At 45.3% G+C, this 15,435-nt stretch overlaps 1 protein-coding gene across 3 annotated transcripts in view; it reads left to right on the top strand.

The window, feature by feature from the left end:
* MALRD1 (MAM and LDL receptor class A domain containing 1) overlaps positions 1 to 15,435 on the top strand; it is a 305,716-nt gene that overhangs the window by 105,200 nt on the left and 185,081 nt on the right. For all 3 annotated transcript variants that reach the window (XR_012715476.1, XM_075271657.1, XM_075271658.1), the window contains 4 exons: positions 996 to 1,148; positions 1,926 to 2,031; positions 3,224 to 3,591; positions 6,165 to 6,586. Coding sequence is in view for 2 of the 3 variants with exons in the window: in XM_075271657.1 (XP_075127758.1) it covers positions 996 to 1,148; positions 1,926 to 2,031; positions 3,224 to 3,591; positions 6,165 to 6,586 (1,049 nt within the window). In the remaining variant the exon portion in view is untranslated. The remainder of the gene's footprint in view (positions 1 to 995; positions 1,149 to 1,925; positions 2,032 to 3,223; positions 3,592 to 6,164; positions 6,587 to 15,435) is intronic.

Raw genomic sequence — 15,435 nt, 5'->3', positions numbered from 1 at the left:
GGTTGGACTCTGCAGTCTATATTATGCCCCGCAGTGGCACAATAGACTGTGGGGCATAATAGAGGTTACAGGGGCCACAGTGGACCCTTCAATCTCTATTATTCAGACCCCAGAGTATAATAATCAGAGACCCGAGGGAATAAAAACATAAAAAACTACTGTTTCTTACTTGTCCCCCGGCTCCTACGCTGTCGGCCTCTGCTGCCGTCCTTCTTCTATGACGTCAGACGTCACATGACCCGGGACGCAGGCCGGGTTCATGTGACGTCAGAGACGTCAGACAACTAGGAAGGAGGCCTGGCAGGATCGTGGAGAGGTAAGTAACAGTGTTTTTTATGTTTCTTACCTCTCCCGGGCCTCCGATCATTATACTCAGGGATCTGCAAAGACCCCCGAGTATAATGATAGTATTTGTGGGGCCCGCGGTGTCACTTACCGATCCCGGCCCAGCCAGGATCGGCAAGTAAATAGGGCCCGTAACGGCCTATTAAAGAAAAAAAAAAAAAACCCAGCGGTATCGACTGTCACCGGGCCCCCTAATGTCCCGGGCCCTGTGGCAGCCACTACTACTGCTACCACGGTAGTTACGCCACTGATCATAGCATATAGCAGTATATCATGCAATATAGCAGTCCCAAACAGATAATCAATTTGGGAGTCTAATGCCAACCCCCTACAATCAAATATTGATGATGAAAAATGAAAGACCCCTTTAAGTATGGATCCAGAGTCCGACAGGCCCACCAAAGTACCAGAGGATCCAACACTAGGCTCAGACTCTACACAATAGTGATCCAACGGAGGACACCCAAATTTGAAGAGTACCATGGTCCATTTCCTGGGGTTGTTGGAGAGTGGACACCCAGTATAAATGTATCTGATGGGTCCAAGGCGCCTGTATCTGATAGTGTGGGTCAGATGAGAAGAACTTTTACTTACTATGGATTCTATCTTCTAAATCCACTTCTTCACCTTGTGATTATTTCTTTCTCCAGCTGCTAAATGTGACTTTGAATCCGATGACTGCGGTTGGCGTGATTTCCGTTTCTTCGATTTCTTCGGATGGGTCAGGCACTCTAGGAGCAGCTTGGCACCAGAATATTTCTCCCAAGCCCCACCTGTGGACCATACCACCAATTCAGTGCAAGGTAAAGTTCCCACAGTCTCCGCTGTGATTGATCATTTTTATTTTCGGCTTTACAGGTGTTTTTGCCGTGGTTTCAGGATCTCGGCTTTCAAGCATTTAAAGGGGAGCTCCATTATTTACTTAGAGGGGATAAAAACTTGAATGGGTTTGTAAAGTGACCGCCTGTGTGTGTCTTCTGCCTCTCTGTGGCGGTGCGTTTTTTTAAGTTGGACATGCAGTTAAAAAAACGGTTTCGCGGTGGAGAGGCAGAGGACGCACATGGGTGGTCACTTTGCAAACCCATTCAAGTGAATGGGTTTGAAAACTGGCCGCTGGGTTTTCATCCCCTGTCCAGTTTCTTGGGGCAGAAGATGGAAACCTGCCGGATTGGGTAAAGCAGAGTCCGGGCGCAGGTGTGAACCCGCCTTCACTTGGTTATATTTAGTCCCACTGAAGGGACACGCGCTTGACCACTGACCTATTAAAACAGAATTTTGGGACCCCCATTCTTGTGATGTTGGGGATCCCAACACTTTTCACGAACCCCTTTAAGATATAATCGTAACAAAAACTGAATTTTCTTCGCTGAATTCCAAGTAAAATCTTCTTGAATGCAAAAATGTAAACCCGCCTCAAAATTTTTCAGTTTGGTTGAAAGTGTGCCTGAGAATAAACAAGATAAAAGATTTATGATGTTGTAGAATCCGATCAATTACCCGACCGCGTTCTAAGATGTTAAGTGTGTGTGGTAAGACAAGTCTTATATGTTCACTTACTTATTTATGATCTTATTTATTAGGTCATTTCATGTTTATTCAGAGGAGGGAGAGCAACTTCAGTCAGATCGCAGAACTGCGCAGTCCGAGGTTCAGTCAGGCCGGGCAAGGCTGCTCCATGACCTTCTGGTGAGACGTCTTTGATGGCTTCGCTTTTATGCATTTATAACAAGTCTCTCTTTTACATGCTGTGCAGATTGGCTGAAAAGCAAAGACGCATGATTAATTAATGACGCTAATGATATTAATGAGCTTACGTAAACAGGCCAAGTGAGGTTCCGAAATGTGCAAAAAGTTTTGTTTTGGAACTTTGACATTGAAGAAGTCGTCCAAGATTACAAAAACATAACTGAATGGGGTGGAGCTGCAATACCACACACAACCTGTGGACAGAAGTGGCGCTGTTTTTGTTCAAATGTTCTAAAATCCATGTGAAATCCATGTCCGCATGAAAAATTGACCTAGTAACTCTGTCTAAATATTGACCTCACATACATTAGCCCCTTTAACTGGAGCTATATCCAGGAGTATATCCGTGGCATTGTAAACTGTAAATCCACGGCAGTACAACAGAAAGATCCGCCATCTCCAATGCCATTATCATATTATTCTTCAATAGAACTGCTGGGAAAGGAATATGGAAATAAGTCTGGTGGAAAAAGGAAAACTTGCTCTAGCGCCACCTAGGCTTCAATAGATCAATGCTTGTTTTTCTAACCTAGTGATATTGACTGGGATTAAAGCCAAACCAAAAAGGATGAGCCCTTCATCAGTACCAAGAAAGGTAGTGGTTTGGATATGTGAGAGGGCCATATATATGGTATGTAAGACTCTATACCTTGCAAGGTGAACTGTAAAGGCAATGCCTGCCTAACGGGATGGTCGCACAACTGTTATGACAGTCCGTTGCTCTCATCTGTCATAGAATGAGAGCAATGGGCAATAATGGTAGTAGAGTGAGCCCCCTCTATCTTTATTTGTTCCCATTAACTATCATGAAAAAAACATGGTGGACACTTTCTTCCGTCATTAGCTAGTAACTGGCCAATTCTGTTTCAATGCTTTCCGAGTCTTTAGCTGGTCTCTAGTTCTTGGTTCCTCTCAAGGCAGATGTGTGACCACTAAGTCTGAGGTGCCTCAACTGCTAAATCTCCTTGTCAAGTGGGAAAGAAGTGGAAACTGGTGGAAGACCAGAAATGTCCAAGAGGACCTTCTGTTTCTTCGGAAAACCAACTTCTAGAGGACCAAACTTCTAGAACATTATTATTTCGGCATCTCCATAGACAAACCAAGCTTACCATTGAATATACCTTGATTTCAGGTATTACAACTATGGATCATCGGTGGGAACAGCGGAGATCCTTTTACATATCGATAACGAGAAGGTGCCCACTGTGCTATGGAGCACGTACTACAACCAAGGGAATCAGTGGTTAAAGGGATTCATTCAGCTTGATCGCTTATCCCATCCCTTCCAATTGTCAGTGAGGAAGCGCAATATGGGCTACTACGAAGGTGTATCGGCCATCGATGATATTGTGTTCGAAAACTGTTCTCTCCCGACCGCGGACCCGAGCTGCAATGGAGCTAGCCACTTCTGGTGTACGGATACAAGGGCTTGTATAAGCAACTTATTGGTGTGTGATCTGATCGACAACTGTGGGGACGGATCAGATGAGATGAATTGCAGTAGGTGGCATCTTATTTTTAATAGTCTTTTTGAAAAAGGAGTTGCACTTTTTGTTATCGACTACATTATAAAGGATGTTATTAGAATTTAGTTCACTACTGAATGTGCCAAGAGCCGTGCTATATAATAAGACATCGGTGACGTCCACTGCTCCTCCAAAAATGTTTGGGACCAGAGATTAGTAATTTTAGGGCTCTCAAACATGTGCCCATTGGTACCAGTTACCAAGTACTGTGCCATTTTTATCATAGCCTTACATGTCTCAGTGATGTTAATACCAAGGTAACTTCTGATTTGCTTCATATAAGCAGAATGTTGGCTTTATTCTTGCATTCAAATTTTTGCTTTCAAAAAATTTCCAATTTTTTTTTTTTTTTTTTTTTTTTTTATATTTTAATTGAAACTTTGACACATCTTACTAAGAGAATTGTTTGGTAAAATGAAGCCATGGGTAAAAGAAACAACAATCCCATACACTGAACAGATGGGCGCAGGCCTGGCTTCTCTTACCGTAGGTAGTCATCTGCTATCACCAGTGGAAGCCTTGGCCAGGAGCAGACCCCTTTTTAGGCAGATTGGGTTTCCGTTTTTCGGGTCCCCAAGTAGACCTGAAGAATGGACACCCCTACGCAGCGTATGAATGCTATCGGAAATAGAAGGGTTAATAATTTATTTTTGTCAATTAACAAAATGAAGTGAATGCAGGAAAGAGAAATGTAAATCCCATCAATATTTGGTGTGACCTTTGCCTTCCATCAGTTCTTCTCGGTACTTGCAGACAGTTTTTGGCAGAACTTGGCAGGGAGGTTGTTCCCGTCGCCATCTTGGAGAACTAAGCACAGATCTTGTGTGGATGTAGGTTTGCTCCAATCCGTCTGTTTCTTCATGTAATCCCAGACAGACTGGATGATGATGAGATCAGGGCTATATCTGTGGGGGCCGTATCATATCACTGCCAAGACACCTCCACAAATATCGATGGGATTTACGGTTCTCTTTTCCTCGTTCACGTCATTTTGTTAAAATTTTTGCACCGCGCTGTATAATTAGATTTGTCTTTCCTATGACCATCAAGTTGTCCTATAAATTTGCCAATTCAATATCTACCAGGTGTTGCTAATGCAGTGTCAGGCTGAGGCCCCACATTGCGGAAGTGACATGTTTTTTTGTTGCAGATTTTGATGCGTTTTCTTTTAGTCAAATCCAAGAAGGACTACAAAGGGAATAGGAAATATAGAGCAAGTTCTTATACTTCTCCCTTCTGCTCAATCCACTCCTGGCTTTAGCTCAAAAAAATGCAGTTTTTCTGCTGCAGATTTTTATTTTTTTTGCAATGTGTGATTGGAATTAGCCAGAATCTCATCCACTTTGTAGGTACTTTAAGATTCAGGTTTTTTTTCCAGCGGCATTTATGTTAAATGTTTTCTTTAAAGGGTCATCATGGCCTAAAAACGCATAAAATGACAGTCCCCTTACTGATCTCCCCACCACTTCTGTACTGCAAAGTCATGATGGCAACAAAGTGACACAAACCTCACCAATCCTTAGTTGCTCCCATTCTGACGCTTTCTGGCCAAATGCAGGACTTTATGTTCGGATCCTACTCAACAGACAGGAAATCACTTGCGTAAGAGGATCAAACCAATGGACAAATAGACAAATACGAAACAAGCCTGGTGGACTTCATTGACTATAAAGGGGTCCATCGGGTGTCTGTTCTTTTTAAAGGTGTATTCCCATGACGCTTGTTCACTAACCTGCAGGCTTTTGTGCTCTCTTCACTTCCTGCTTTTCTCGGCACATAGGTGGGCGGGGTTTCACTTGCACGGGATTGGTTGTAAATGAATTTCCAAAGTGTGAAGCTGATGTAGCAGAGCTGGATTTGAGTCAGCTTGCATTACATACAGAGGTAATGGACTCCCTATCTCAGCCCTTATCAGCCAAATTCAATTAAACCGACTGATAAGAACTCAGAAATCCCTGAGCTCTCACCTCCCCTATCTTAGAAGCTCCGCTACTTATCAGACACAAACAGCTCAGAGCTGCTCCCAGTCCCTCCCTCCCCCTCTGAGAGCAGGCAGCTACATCACTTGACAAATGAGCAGATAATCCCAAGGGCCATAGAAACAGAGTGTAAACAATGACGTGAATAAATTAAGATACCGGCCAAAGAAAGCAGTTTTGATAAAGCAATGCATTTAGGAAAAGTCTTAAATCCACATAAACTAGCAGTATAGATAGGATCCTTGTGATGGGACAACCCCGTTAACTGAAAGTGCTGAAAAAGTGGTTAGTGGAAGACTTTGTCATCCGGTGATTTTAAGTGGACACTGTGGCGGACTTGTCGAATGAAGACTCCAACACGGCTGTGAACTTAGCCTGACCTGTTATTTCCTCTGTAAGGGATGTAGGGATCATCAATGGCCTGGAAAACATCAGAATGGGAAGAACAGGGAACGGTCAGGTAGTGTCTGTTCTTTTACTGTGATGTCATTTTACAAGATGGACAACCCCCTTTGGATCTGCTTCGAAACTCCTATAAGCTTTTATGACTTTTTATGATTCATTGTAGATTCTGAATTACAATGTGACTTTGAAGATGGATTATGTAATTGGATGCAAGACGCCGATGATGACTTTGATTGGACCAGACATCAAGGCCAAACACCAACTCTTGACACAGGACCCATGAAAGACCATACCCTGGGGACAGCCAAAGGGCATTACCTCTATATTGAGACCTCAGAACCTCAGGTGTACAGAAATCAAGCCGTTCTGCTCAGTCCCGAAATAGAAGCTACAGTTAATAATGAGAATAAAACTTGTATTTTCCGCTTCCACTACCACATGTTTGGAAGGCAAATTTATTCCTTGGCAGTCTATAAAAGAACCATGAGGAACACTAGAGGCCAATTACTGTGGCAGTCCTTTGGAAATAAAGGAAACCGATGGTTAAAGAAAATATTCTTCATAAACAGTTCTCTGCCTTTCCAGGTAATGAATCACCCAATGTATTAATATTTCATTTGGGGCTCACTTTTGAATATTTAGGCATTTTACACAAAATTTGTTTGCAAAATTTTATATTAGTCCACGTGTTCATGCTTTCCTATCTGCAAACTTTATTAAAGGGTTTACACTATGAAAAATATTTATCCCCTGTCTATAGAATAAGGGATAAATTGCTGATTGGTGGGGATCCGACCACTAAGACTCCATCGATGGTGGCTTTCTCTGTTAGTGGTGGAGGAAGCAGGACTCACAGGCTTTCTCTATGAGTAGGTGGGAGGAGCAGGACTCACAGGCTTTCTCTATGAGTAGGTGGAGGAAGCAGGACTCACAGGCTTTCTCTATGAGTAGGGGTGAAGCAGGACTCACAGGCTTTCTCTATGAGTAGGGGGTGAAGCAGGACTCACAGGCTTTCTCTATGAGTAGGGGTGAAGCAGGACTCACAGGCTTTCTCTATGAGTAGGGGGTGAAGCAGGACTCACAGGCTTTCTCTATGAGTAGGTGGGGGGAGCAGGACTCACAGGCTTTCTCTATGAGTAGGTGGAGAAGCAGGACTCACAGGCTTTCTCTATGAGTAGGTGCAGAAGCAGGACTCACAGGCTTTCTCTATGAGTAGGTGGGAGAAGCAGGACTCACAGGCTTTCTCTATGAGTAGGTGGAGAAGCAGGACTCACAGGCTTTCTCTATGAGTAGGTGCAGAAGCAGGACTCACAGGCTTTCTCTATGAGTAGGTGGGAGAAGCAGGACTCACAGGCTTTCTCTATGAGTAAGTGGAGAAGCAGGACTCACAGGCTTTCTCTATGAGTAGGTGCAGAAGCAGGACCCACAGGCTTTCTCTATGAGTAGGTGGGAGAAGCAGGACTCACAGGCTTTCTCTATGAGTAGGTGGGGGAAGCAGGAGTCACAGGCTTTCTCTATGAGTAGGTGGGAGAAGCAGGACTCAGGCTTTCTCTATGAGTAGGGGGGGGGGGGGAGCAGGACTCACAGGCTTCCTCTATGAGTAGGTGGGGGAAGCAGGACTCACAGGCTTTCTCTATGAGTAGGTGGGGGAAGCAGGACTCACAGGCTTTCTCTATGAGTAGGTGGCAGGAGCAGGACTCACAGGCTTTCTCTATGAGTAGGTGGGAGAAGCAGGACTCACAGGCTTTCTCTATGAGTAGGTGGGAGAAGCAGGACTCACAGGCTTTCTCTATGAGTAGGTGGGAGAAGCAGGACTCACAGGCTTTCTCTATGAGTGGGTGGATGAAGCAGGACTCACAGGCTTTCTCTTTGTGTAAATTCGGGAATCAAGCTTTATGGGCTTTCTTTTTGAGTGGGTGGGGGCCGCAGACTCCCAGACTTTCACATCTCCCTCTTTTTTTCTGATTCCATATAAGCAGAACTGAATAAATTCATTTTTCATATATATTATTACATAATAAAGTATACTGTATCATCCAAGAAGCCATAATAGCATACGTGCCAACATTTGGAGGCTTGTGTCTGTGAGCATAGTGTGAACATTTTCAGAGAGAGATTATGGCCGCCATTTGTGAAGTCTCACCACCATTTGGGACATGACGTTCCCCCTTTTGGGGGAACTTAACATGCCCACATCACATATGAAGTGACAGAGAGTCTGGTGGATAAAGGAGCATTCCTGGGGCCTAGGAAAATTGCCCATACTTCTAGGACTCCGGGACCACCCCTCGTTTTGGGTCATTTTGGGACATCCTAGGGGAGTTGGCAAGTATGCAGAATAGACTATAACTCGGACTCTGTTGTGACCGTGCGGGCATCTTTTCAGAAGACGATTGCTTCAGTGTTTTCAGTTAATAATAAGCATATCATACTTGAGATAAATCCCAGCCTTCCACAAGTATAGGATTGAGTGAGTAGTACTCAAGCCGTACTATTAAAGACGAGGATCACTCCAGACATGGAAACCTATACTCGAGCAGAATAGTTATTAACTAAACTCACTGAACTTTCATTGAACTTCTGTTCATTTGGAATAACAAAAATCAGAGTAAAGATGAAATATGGTCCTTGCTACAAAACACATCTTACAGTGGCATTCTTTCTATAAAGTACGGCCCGGGGAGATGAATGAAGCCAAAAACCGAGTCACAAAGACCATTGTTCTCTGGTACTTGTGATTTATAGACCTATAAACTTATATCTAAGTATGAACCTTCTACATCTTCAATGTGGCCCTTGGAGAGATCTGGACCCAGCTCAAGCTTGGTTCTTATTTCTTCTCCATATAGCACTGATGGCGAACCTATGGCACGCGGGCGGTCGCCCGGATCTCTCACTAACGGGGAATCCGGTGCAGGATTCCCTATTAGAGAGCGATCGCTGCCTTCAGCTGGTTGTGCAAATGCCCTGACGCAGGCGCGATGACATGAGTCATCAGCGCCCGCACTCAAAATTAAGTGGACGCCAGCGGCTCTTCATGGGTAAGTATAAGAGTGTGTAAATGTGTGTGAATGTCATACTGAAGAGCATATAGTACAGGGGGGCGTACTAAAGAGCATATAATACTGGGATGTGTGCTAAAGAGCATGTAATACTGGGGGGATACATACTGAGGAGCATATAACACGGGGAGGATGTGTATTGAGGAGCATATAATACTGTGTGTTTGTGGGGGTCCTGAGGAGCATATAATACTGAGGGAAAGTGTACTGAGGAGCATATAATACTGTATGTGTGGGGTACTGAGTAGAATATAATACTGTGTGTGGGGGTACTGAGGAGCATATAATACTGGGGGGCATATTGATAAGCATATAATACTGTGTGTGTGGGGGGGTCCTGAGGAGCATATAATACTGAGGGAAAGCGTACTGAGGAGCATATAATACTGTATGTATGGGGTACTGAGGAGCATATAATACAGGGGGGCATATTGATAAGCATATAATACTGTGTGTGGGTGCCACTGTGGAGCATATAATCCTGTGGGGGGCTACTATGGAGCATATAATACTGTGTGTGGGGCCTACTGTGGTGCATATAACACTGTGCGGGGCTACTGTGGTACTGTGGAAAATATAATACTGTGTGGGGTGCTACTGTGATACTGAGGAGCATATAATACTGTAGGGGGTGCCACTACGGAGCATATAATACTGTAGGGGAACACTGAGGAGCATATAATACTGTAGGGGGGGGCCACTGCGAAGCATGTAATACTGTCTGGGGCCCCCTAACTATTTATATCACACAGTATCTGTTTTATAGCAGACATGATATTAGTACAGGATGTAATAACATTGCACGGTCACTATCAAACAGATCCTGTGTGATGTAAGTAGTGAACATTAATTGTTCAAAGTACTAAACGCAGATAGCTTTACATTTCAGTACAAAGTTGTATGTGTTATTGAAAGCTCTGTAAAGCCCCATTCACACAACTGTAGTTTGTGGGTCCGTAACTGTCTGCAATTGTGGATCCGCACAGTATTAAGGTTACATTTCTGTGTTGGCACTACACGATAATTTAGTGGGTTTGGGGTTGTAGTTTGGGCACTCATCTCTAAAAGGTTCACCATAAGTGTCATATAGTATACTGTGAATCAGAGGCAAAAAATCAGTTAATTGCCCCCGCCTTGTCTCTAAATACTCTGGCCAAGGTAGATGGGCGAGGTGCTGCCTTTCCCGGACACCCAGCACATACAGATCATGGACCTCTAATGGTAGAACCAGCGCATTGGTCATGTCACAAAGACCAGAAGTATCTGACATGTGGCTAAGGCTACAACTGTGGTTGACATAGATAAGGGCTCAGTGGCCATTTTTGGTTGTACCAAGGTCACTGTGAAATCATGATTTACCACAACAGCAGCACACTCTTAAAGGGATTATCCACTTTCTACAATTGATGGCCCTATCCTGTTAAGTGTTAAGCTTTAGTCACATAACCCAGTTTTTTTGGCTGTTTAGTGTCTGATGCACTACTTTTTTCATGGATAAGACTCTTAAAACCCTTTGCATCCTTCAATGGGCACCACTTCACTGTTTCTAGAGCAGTTGGAACTTTTTCTCTAGCCCCCACCATTCCCGAGCAATCACAGCTATTAGTTTCAGCACAGTTATACCCTTTACTATTAGGTGGGCGGTCCTAGGCTGCTACACAGAGACAGGGACCGCCCACCTGACATCAGAGAGTAGAATTGTGCTAAAGCTAATAAACATGATTGCTCAGGAATGGTGGGGGATAGAGAAAAAAATCCAACTGCTTCGGAATCAGTGGGTCAGCATTTATTGAAGGATACAAAGAGTTGGAGATCATGGAGGTGATGAAAGGTCCCCTTTAAGTCCATTTTTACTGGCCTGATTTGCCTATTGATGGCAATGGCTGAGTGGGAAAAGTAGATGTCCACCCAGCTGTGAAAAACAGATGAGAATGGGTCCCGAACATGTTTTTGTAATTTTAGGTTTTCCTATCAGGCTCATCTTAGATTTCTGCTTGCAGAGATAACGTAATATATGAATCCAACCTTCAGTATTGATTTTGTCGTACATCTTCTGTTAGGAGTATGTAGGTTCATTACTTTCTTTCCTGGTTGATTAGTCTGTCCTCCCATTTGTACCTGGGAGGAGTGGTCTCTACTCTGTATTTAAACCCATGCCTCCCATGGTTCTGTGCTGAGTGTCGCTTTTACAGAGCTAGGCCTTAGCAGGAGGAGTAGGTGGTTATCTTGGATAGAGGAAGTTCCGTGGTTGGTTTTTGGGAGGTTTGGGTGAACGAGTTGGTTTGTGTTTTCCCTTCTGTGTTCACCAATCCTCCCTCTGTGTATAATTGACTGTGTGAGTGAATTGCCTTATCCTTTGATTTCTACTCAGTTTCCCTGTGTTTGTTTCCTAGTGTAAGGTTCCTTCCCATATTGGTTTGGGGGAATCCTTTCCCACATTTTTCCTGTGTGCTGCTTGTGTTGTTAGTCAGCGCACACCCTTGTCAGTCCCTGTCAGTAGCAGCTTCACTTGTTCGTTAGGGGTGACCCCCTTTAGTCTCCAGTCCCTAGAGATCTCATAGGGCATTCCTTCTCCCACTTCCCTCTAGGCCTACGGTGTCAGTGAGAGAGGAGCTGTCGGGGTCAGGCTTAGCCTGAGAACAGCCGACCTACACCCGTGAGGCAGGGACCGGGTTAGCTAGTGGGAGTAGTGCAGGGCGAGATTCCCTACTGCTATCCCTTAGCCCCGTTGCAGCTACCTGGACTGACATAACAGTACACTCAGCCGGTAAAAAAAAAAAAAAAAAAAAAAAAAAGTTTGTTTGTATTATGACGGACCTGAAACAGTTGTACCAGGCGGTCCAGCAGATCTCCACTGAGATGGAGGGGATCAAGCTACGAATGGATGCCATCCAAGCTTCTGGCGTATCTCAAGTACAGCAGTTGGCTCAACACACAGCCTCTCAGGTGGAGGGCATACAGAGGCAGGTGAGTAGCGCCCCTGTGGGTCGGCCTCTGGAGCCAAAAGTCAGCTTACCTGAACCCTTCCGAGGTAAGAGGTCAGATTTTTTCCGATTTCAAAAGGACTGTCTTTTGTATTTCCGGCTACGGCCGTTTTCCTCCGGTTCTGAGGTACAGAGAGTTGGGATTATTATTAATTTATTGAGAGATGATCCCCTCATCTGGGCACATTCGTTACCAGCCGACTCAGCTTGCTTACTAACTGTAGAGGCGTTTTTCTCCACAATGGGGTTACTGTATGACGACCCAGACAGGGTACGCACGGCTGAGTATAACCTACGACGTGTGGTGCAAGGGGATCACGCTATAGAGAAATATTGCACAGAGTTTCGTAGGTGGGCAGCAGAAGTACATTGGAATGACCCCGCTCTACTTAGTCAGTTTGAGACAGGGCTCTCGGACCAGGTTAAAGACCATCTAGTTTCTCACCCTGTTCCGGGAGATCTAGATGAGGCCATGCAGCTGGCAATTAGAGTTGGACGGCGCCTCCGGGAGCGTGGAGACAAGAGTCCTGGGGGGCTTAGCCCTCCTCAATTCTCTGTTTTTAGAGAGGACCCGGGGGACCAACCCATGCAGATTGGGGCCACTGTGCGAAGTGCTAGACCCAAGAGTGAAGGGTCCCGCACAGTACGCTGTTTTGTGTGTGGAGGGATGGGACATGTAGCAAGGGTATGCCCCTCCAGAGAATGGTTCGCCAAGGAGAGTAATAACCCCAGGTCTATTGAGGGTAAAGGGAGAAAACCTACTAAGGAGGGAGGTGTGCATATTTCCTGTACTCAGACTGCCGGGTTGACCCTTGAAGGATGGGTAAATGGGCAGAAGTGCCGGATTTTGGTTGATTGTGGTTCGGCAGTCAACCTTATTGACTCAGAGTTTTGTGAGCAATTAAGGGTGAGTCCTTTGGTCTTGAAGTCTCAGATACCGGTGTGGGCTATTGATAAGACCCCTCTACAGCAAGCTGTCATCTCCAAACAGGTGGAGGGTCTGGAGTTTATTGTGGGTGGCCACAGGGAAGAGATTGACTTGTTCTTGTTGTCTAAGTTACCAGCACAAGTAGTGTTGGGGTGGCCCTGGCTGAAGCAGCATAACCCTATTATCAACTGGGAGACCGAGTCAGTAGTTTCTTGGGGGCAGGGGTGTAATGGTCGATGTCTGCCCATATCCGTTATGTCTTTGTCTATAGACAATTTGCCTCAAGAAATATGTGAGTTCAGGGAGGTCTTTGAGGAAAGGGCAGCCAAGACATTACCACCACATCGCACCTATGATTGCTCGATTAAATTTATACCAAATGCAGTGCTACCCAAGACACGATTGTACAATCTCACTATTCCGGAGAGGGAGGCGCTCAAAGAGTATATTGAGGGGAGTCTACAGGTGGGGCATATTCGCCCATCTAAGTCCCCAGTAGCAGTGGGGTTTTTCTTTGTAAAGAAGAAAGATGGAGGGTTGCGCCCTTGTTTGGATTTTAGGGAGATTAACAAAATCACGGTGCGGAATCCCTATCCCATTCCGTTGATCTCGGATCTATTCAGCCAGATTACGGGAGCCCGCTGGTTTAGTAAAATAGATTTACGTGGGGCATATAACTTGCTGAGAATCAAGAAGGGGGATGAGTGGAAAACAACGTTTAACACACCCCTAGGACACTTTGAGAATCTTGTGATGCCTTTCGGTCTAACCAATGCGCCCGCGTTTTTTCAGAATTTTATTAATGATGTATTAAGTGCCGTCATAGGGAGGGGGGTTGTGGTCTATCTGGACGATATACTCATTTACACCCCGGATTTGGAGACTCATTGGGAGAGAGTGAGAGAGGTTTTAGATCTCCTGAGGGTTAACCAATTAAGTGCTAAGCTGGAGAAATGTGTGTTCGCGGTCAATAAGTTATGTTTCCTTGGCTATATCCTATCGGACAAGGGGTTTGAGATGGACCCTGAGAAGGTCAGGGCAGTCTTGGAGTGGCCGCGACCCGAGAACCTAAAGGCGGTCCAACGGTTCTTGGGGTTCTCCAACTATTATCGCCAGTTTATCAAGGGATTTTCTGAGGTTGTGAAACCTATCTCGGACTTGACTAAGAAGGGGGCTGACTGTGCTAAGTGGTCGCCAGAGGCGCTAGCTGCGTTTGAAGAACTGAAGAAGCGATTCTCGTCCGCTCCCATTTTGAGACAGCCGGATGAGAGGTTGGCCTTCCGAGTGGAGGTGGATGCCTCCTCGGTGGGGGTGGGAGCAGTACTTTCTCAGGAGTTTGAGGAGGGTACGCATCCCTGTGCCTTCTTTTCTAAGAAATTCTCTGCCTCTGAACGGAATTATGACATCGGAGATAGGGAACTACTAGCAATAAAACTAGCGTTCGAACATTGGCGTCATTTCCTGGAGGGGGCCAGAAGGCCAGTCCAGGTATTTACTGACCACAAGAATTTGGTTTATCTTGGGTCGGCGAAGAGATTAAATGCACGGCAGGCCAGATGGGCTCTATTTTTTGCGCGGTTCCATTTTACCGTGACTTATGTGCCGGGTTCAAAGAATGTCAAGGCTGATGCTTTATCCCGGTATATGTCGACTGAGGAGGAACGAGAGGCGCCTGCCACTATTCTTGGGGATGGAGTGGTGGTAGCAGTATTGGGCGCGAAATTGGAGAAGGCCTTGATCGAAGCGCAACACGCTGCACCTTCCAAGATACCTAGAAACAAGCTTTTTGTCCCAACTACTCTCCGACAAAGTCTCCTGAGGGAGTGTCACGAGTCGGTTCTTGCTGGTCACCCGGGGGTTTCAGAGACCATGAGATTGGTGTCTAGGAATTTTTGGTGGCCAGGGTGGAGTAAGGATGTCTTGCAGTTTGTTCAAAATTGTTCGGTCTGTGCAAGAGCCAAGGCGTCGCATACCCGTCCCCACGGTCTTCTACATCCATTGGAACCTCCTAAGGCACCTTGGACTCATCTGTCTATGGATTTCATCACGGGCCTTCCGGTGTCTAAGGGTTTCACGGTCATTTGGGTAGTCGTTGACCGCTTCACGAAAATGTGCCATTTGATCCCGTTTTCCAGGCTGCCATGTGCCAAGACACTATCTGAGGCGTTTATTAAAGAAATTGTAAGGTTGCATGGTCTTCCTGAGGATATCGTTTCGGACAGGGGACCGCAATTTGTGGCTAAATTCTGGCGGGCTTTTTGCAGCAGGTTGGGAGTTACACTGTCGTTTTCCTCCGGGTTTCACCCAGAGTCTAACGGACAAACAGAGAGGAAGAATCAGGATGTGGAACAGTTTTTGAGGTGTTTTGTTCGAGAGAACCAGAATAATTGGGCTGCCTTTCTCCCCCTGGCAGAATTTTCCCTAAACAACCATGATTCCAATGCCACAGGTACCACACCT

The sequence above is a fragment of the Leptodactylus fuscus genome, chromosome 4 (genome assembly GCF_031893055.1).
Source record: "Leptodactylus fuscus isolate aLepFus1 chromosome 4, aLepFus1.hap2, whole genome shotgun sequence".
Lineage (NCBI taxonomy): Eukaryota > Metazoa > Chordata > Amphibia > Anura > Leptodactylidae > Leptodactylus > Leptodactylus fuscus.
Note: the sequence above shows the minus strand (reverse complement) of the source record. Positions and strands in the feature narration are given on the sequence as shown.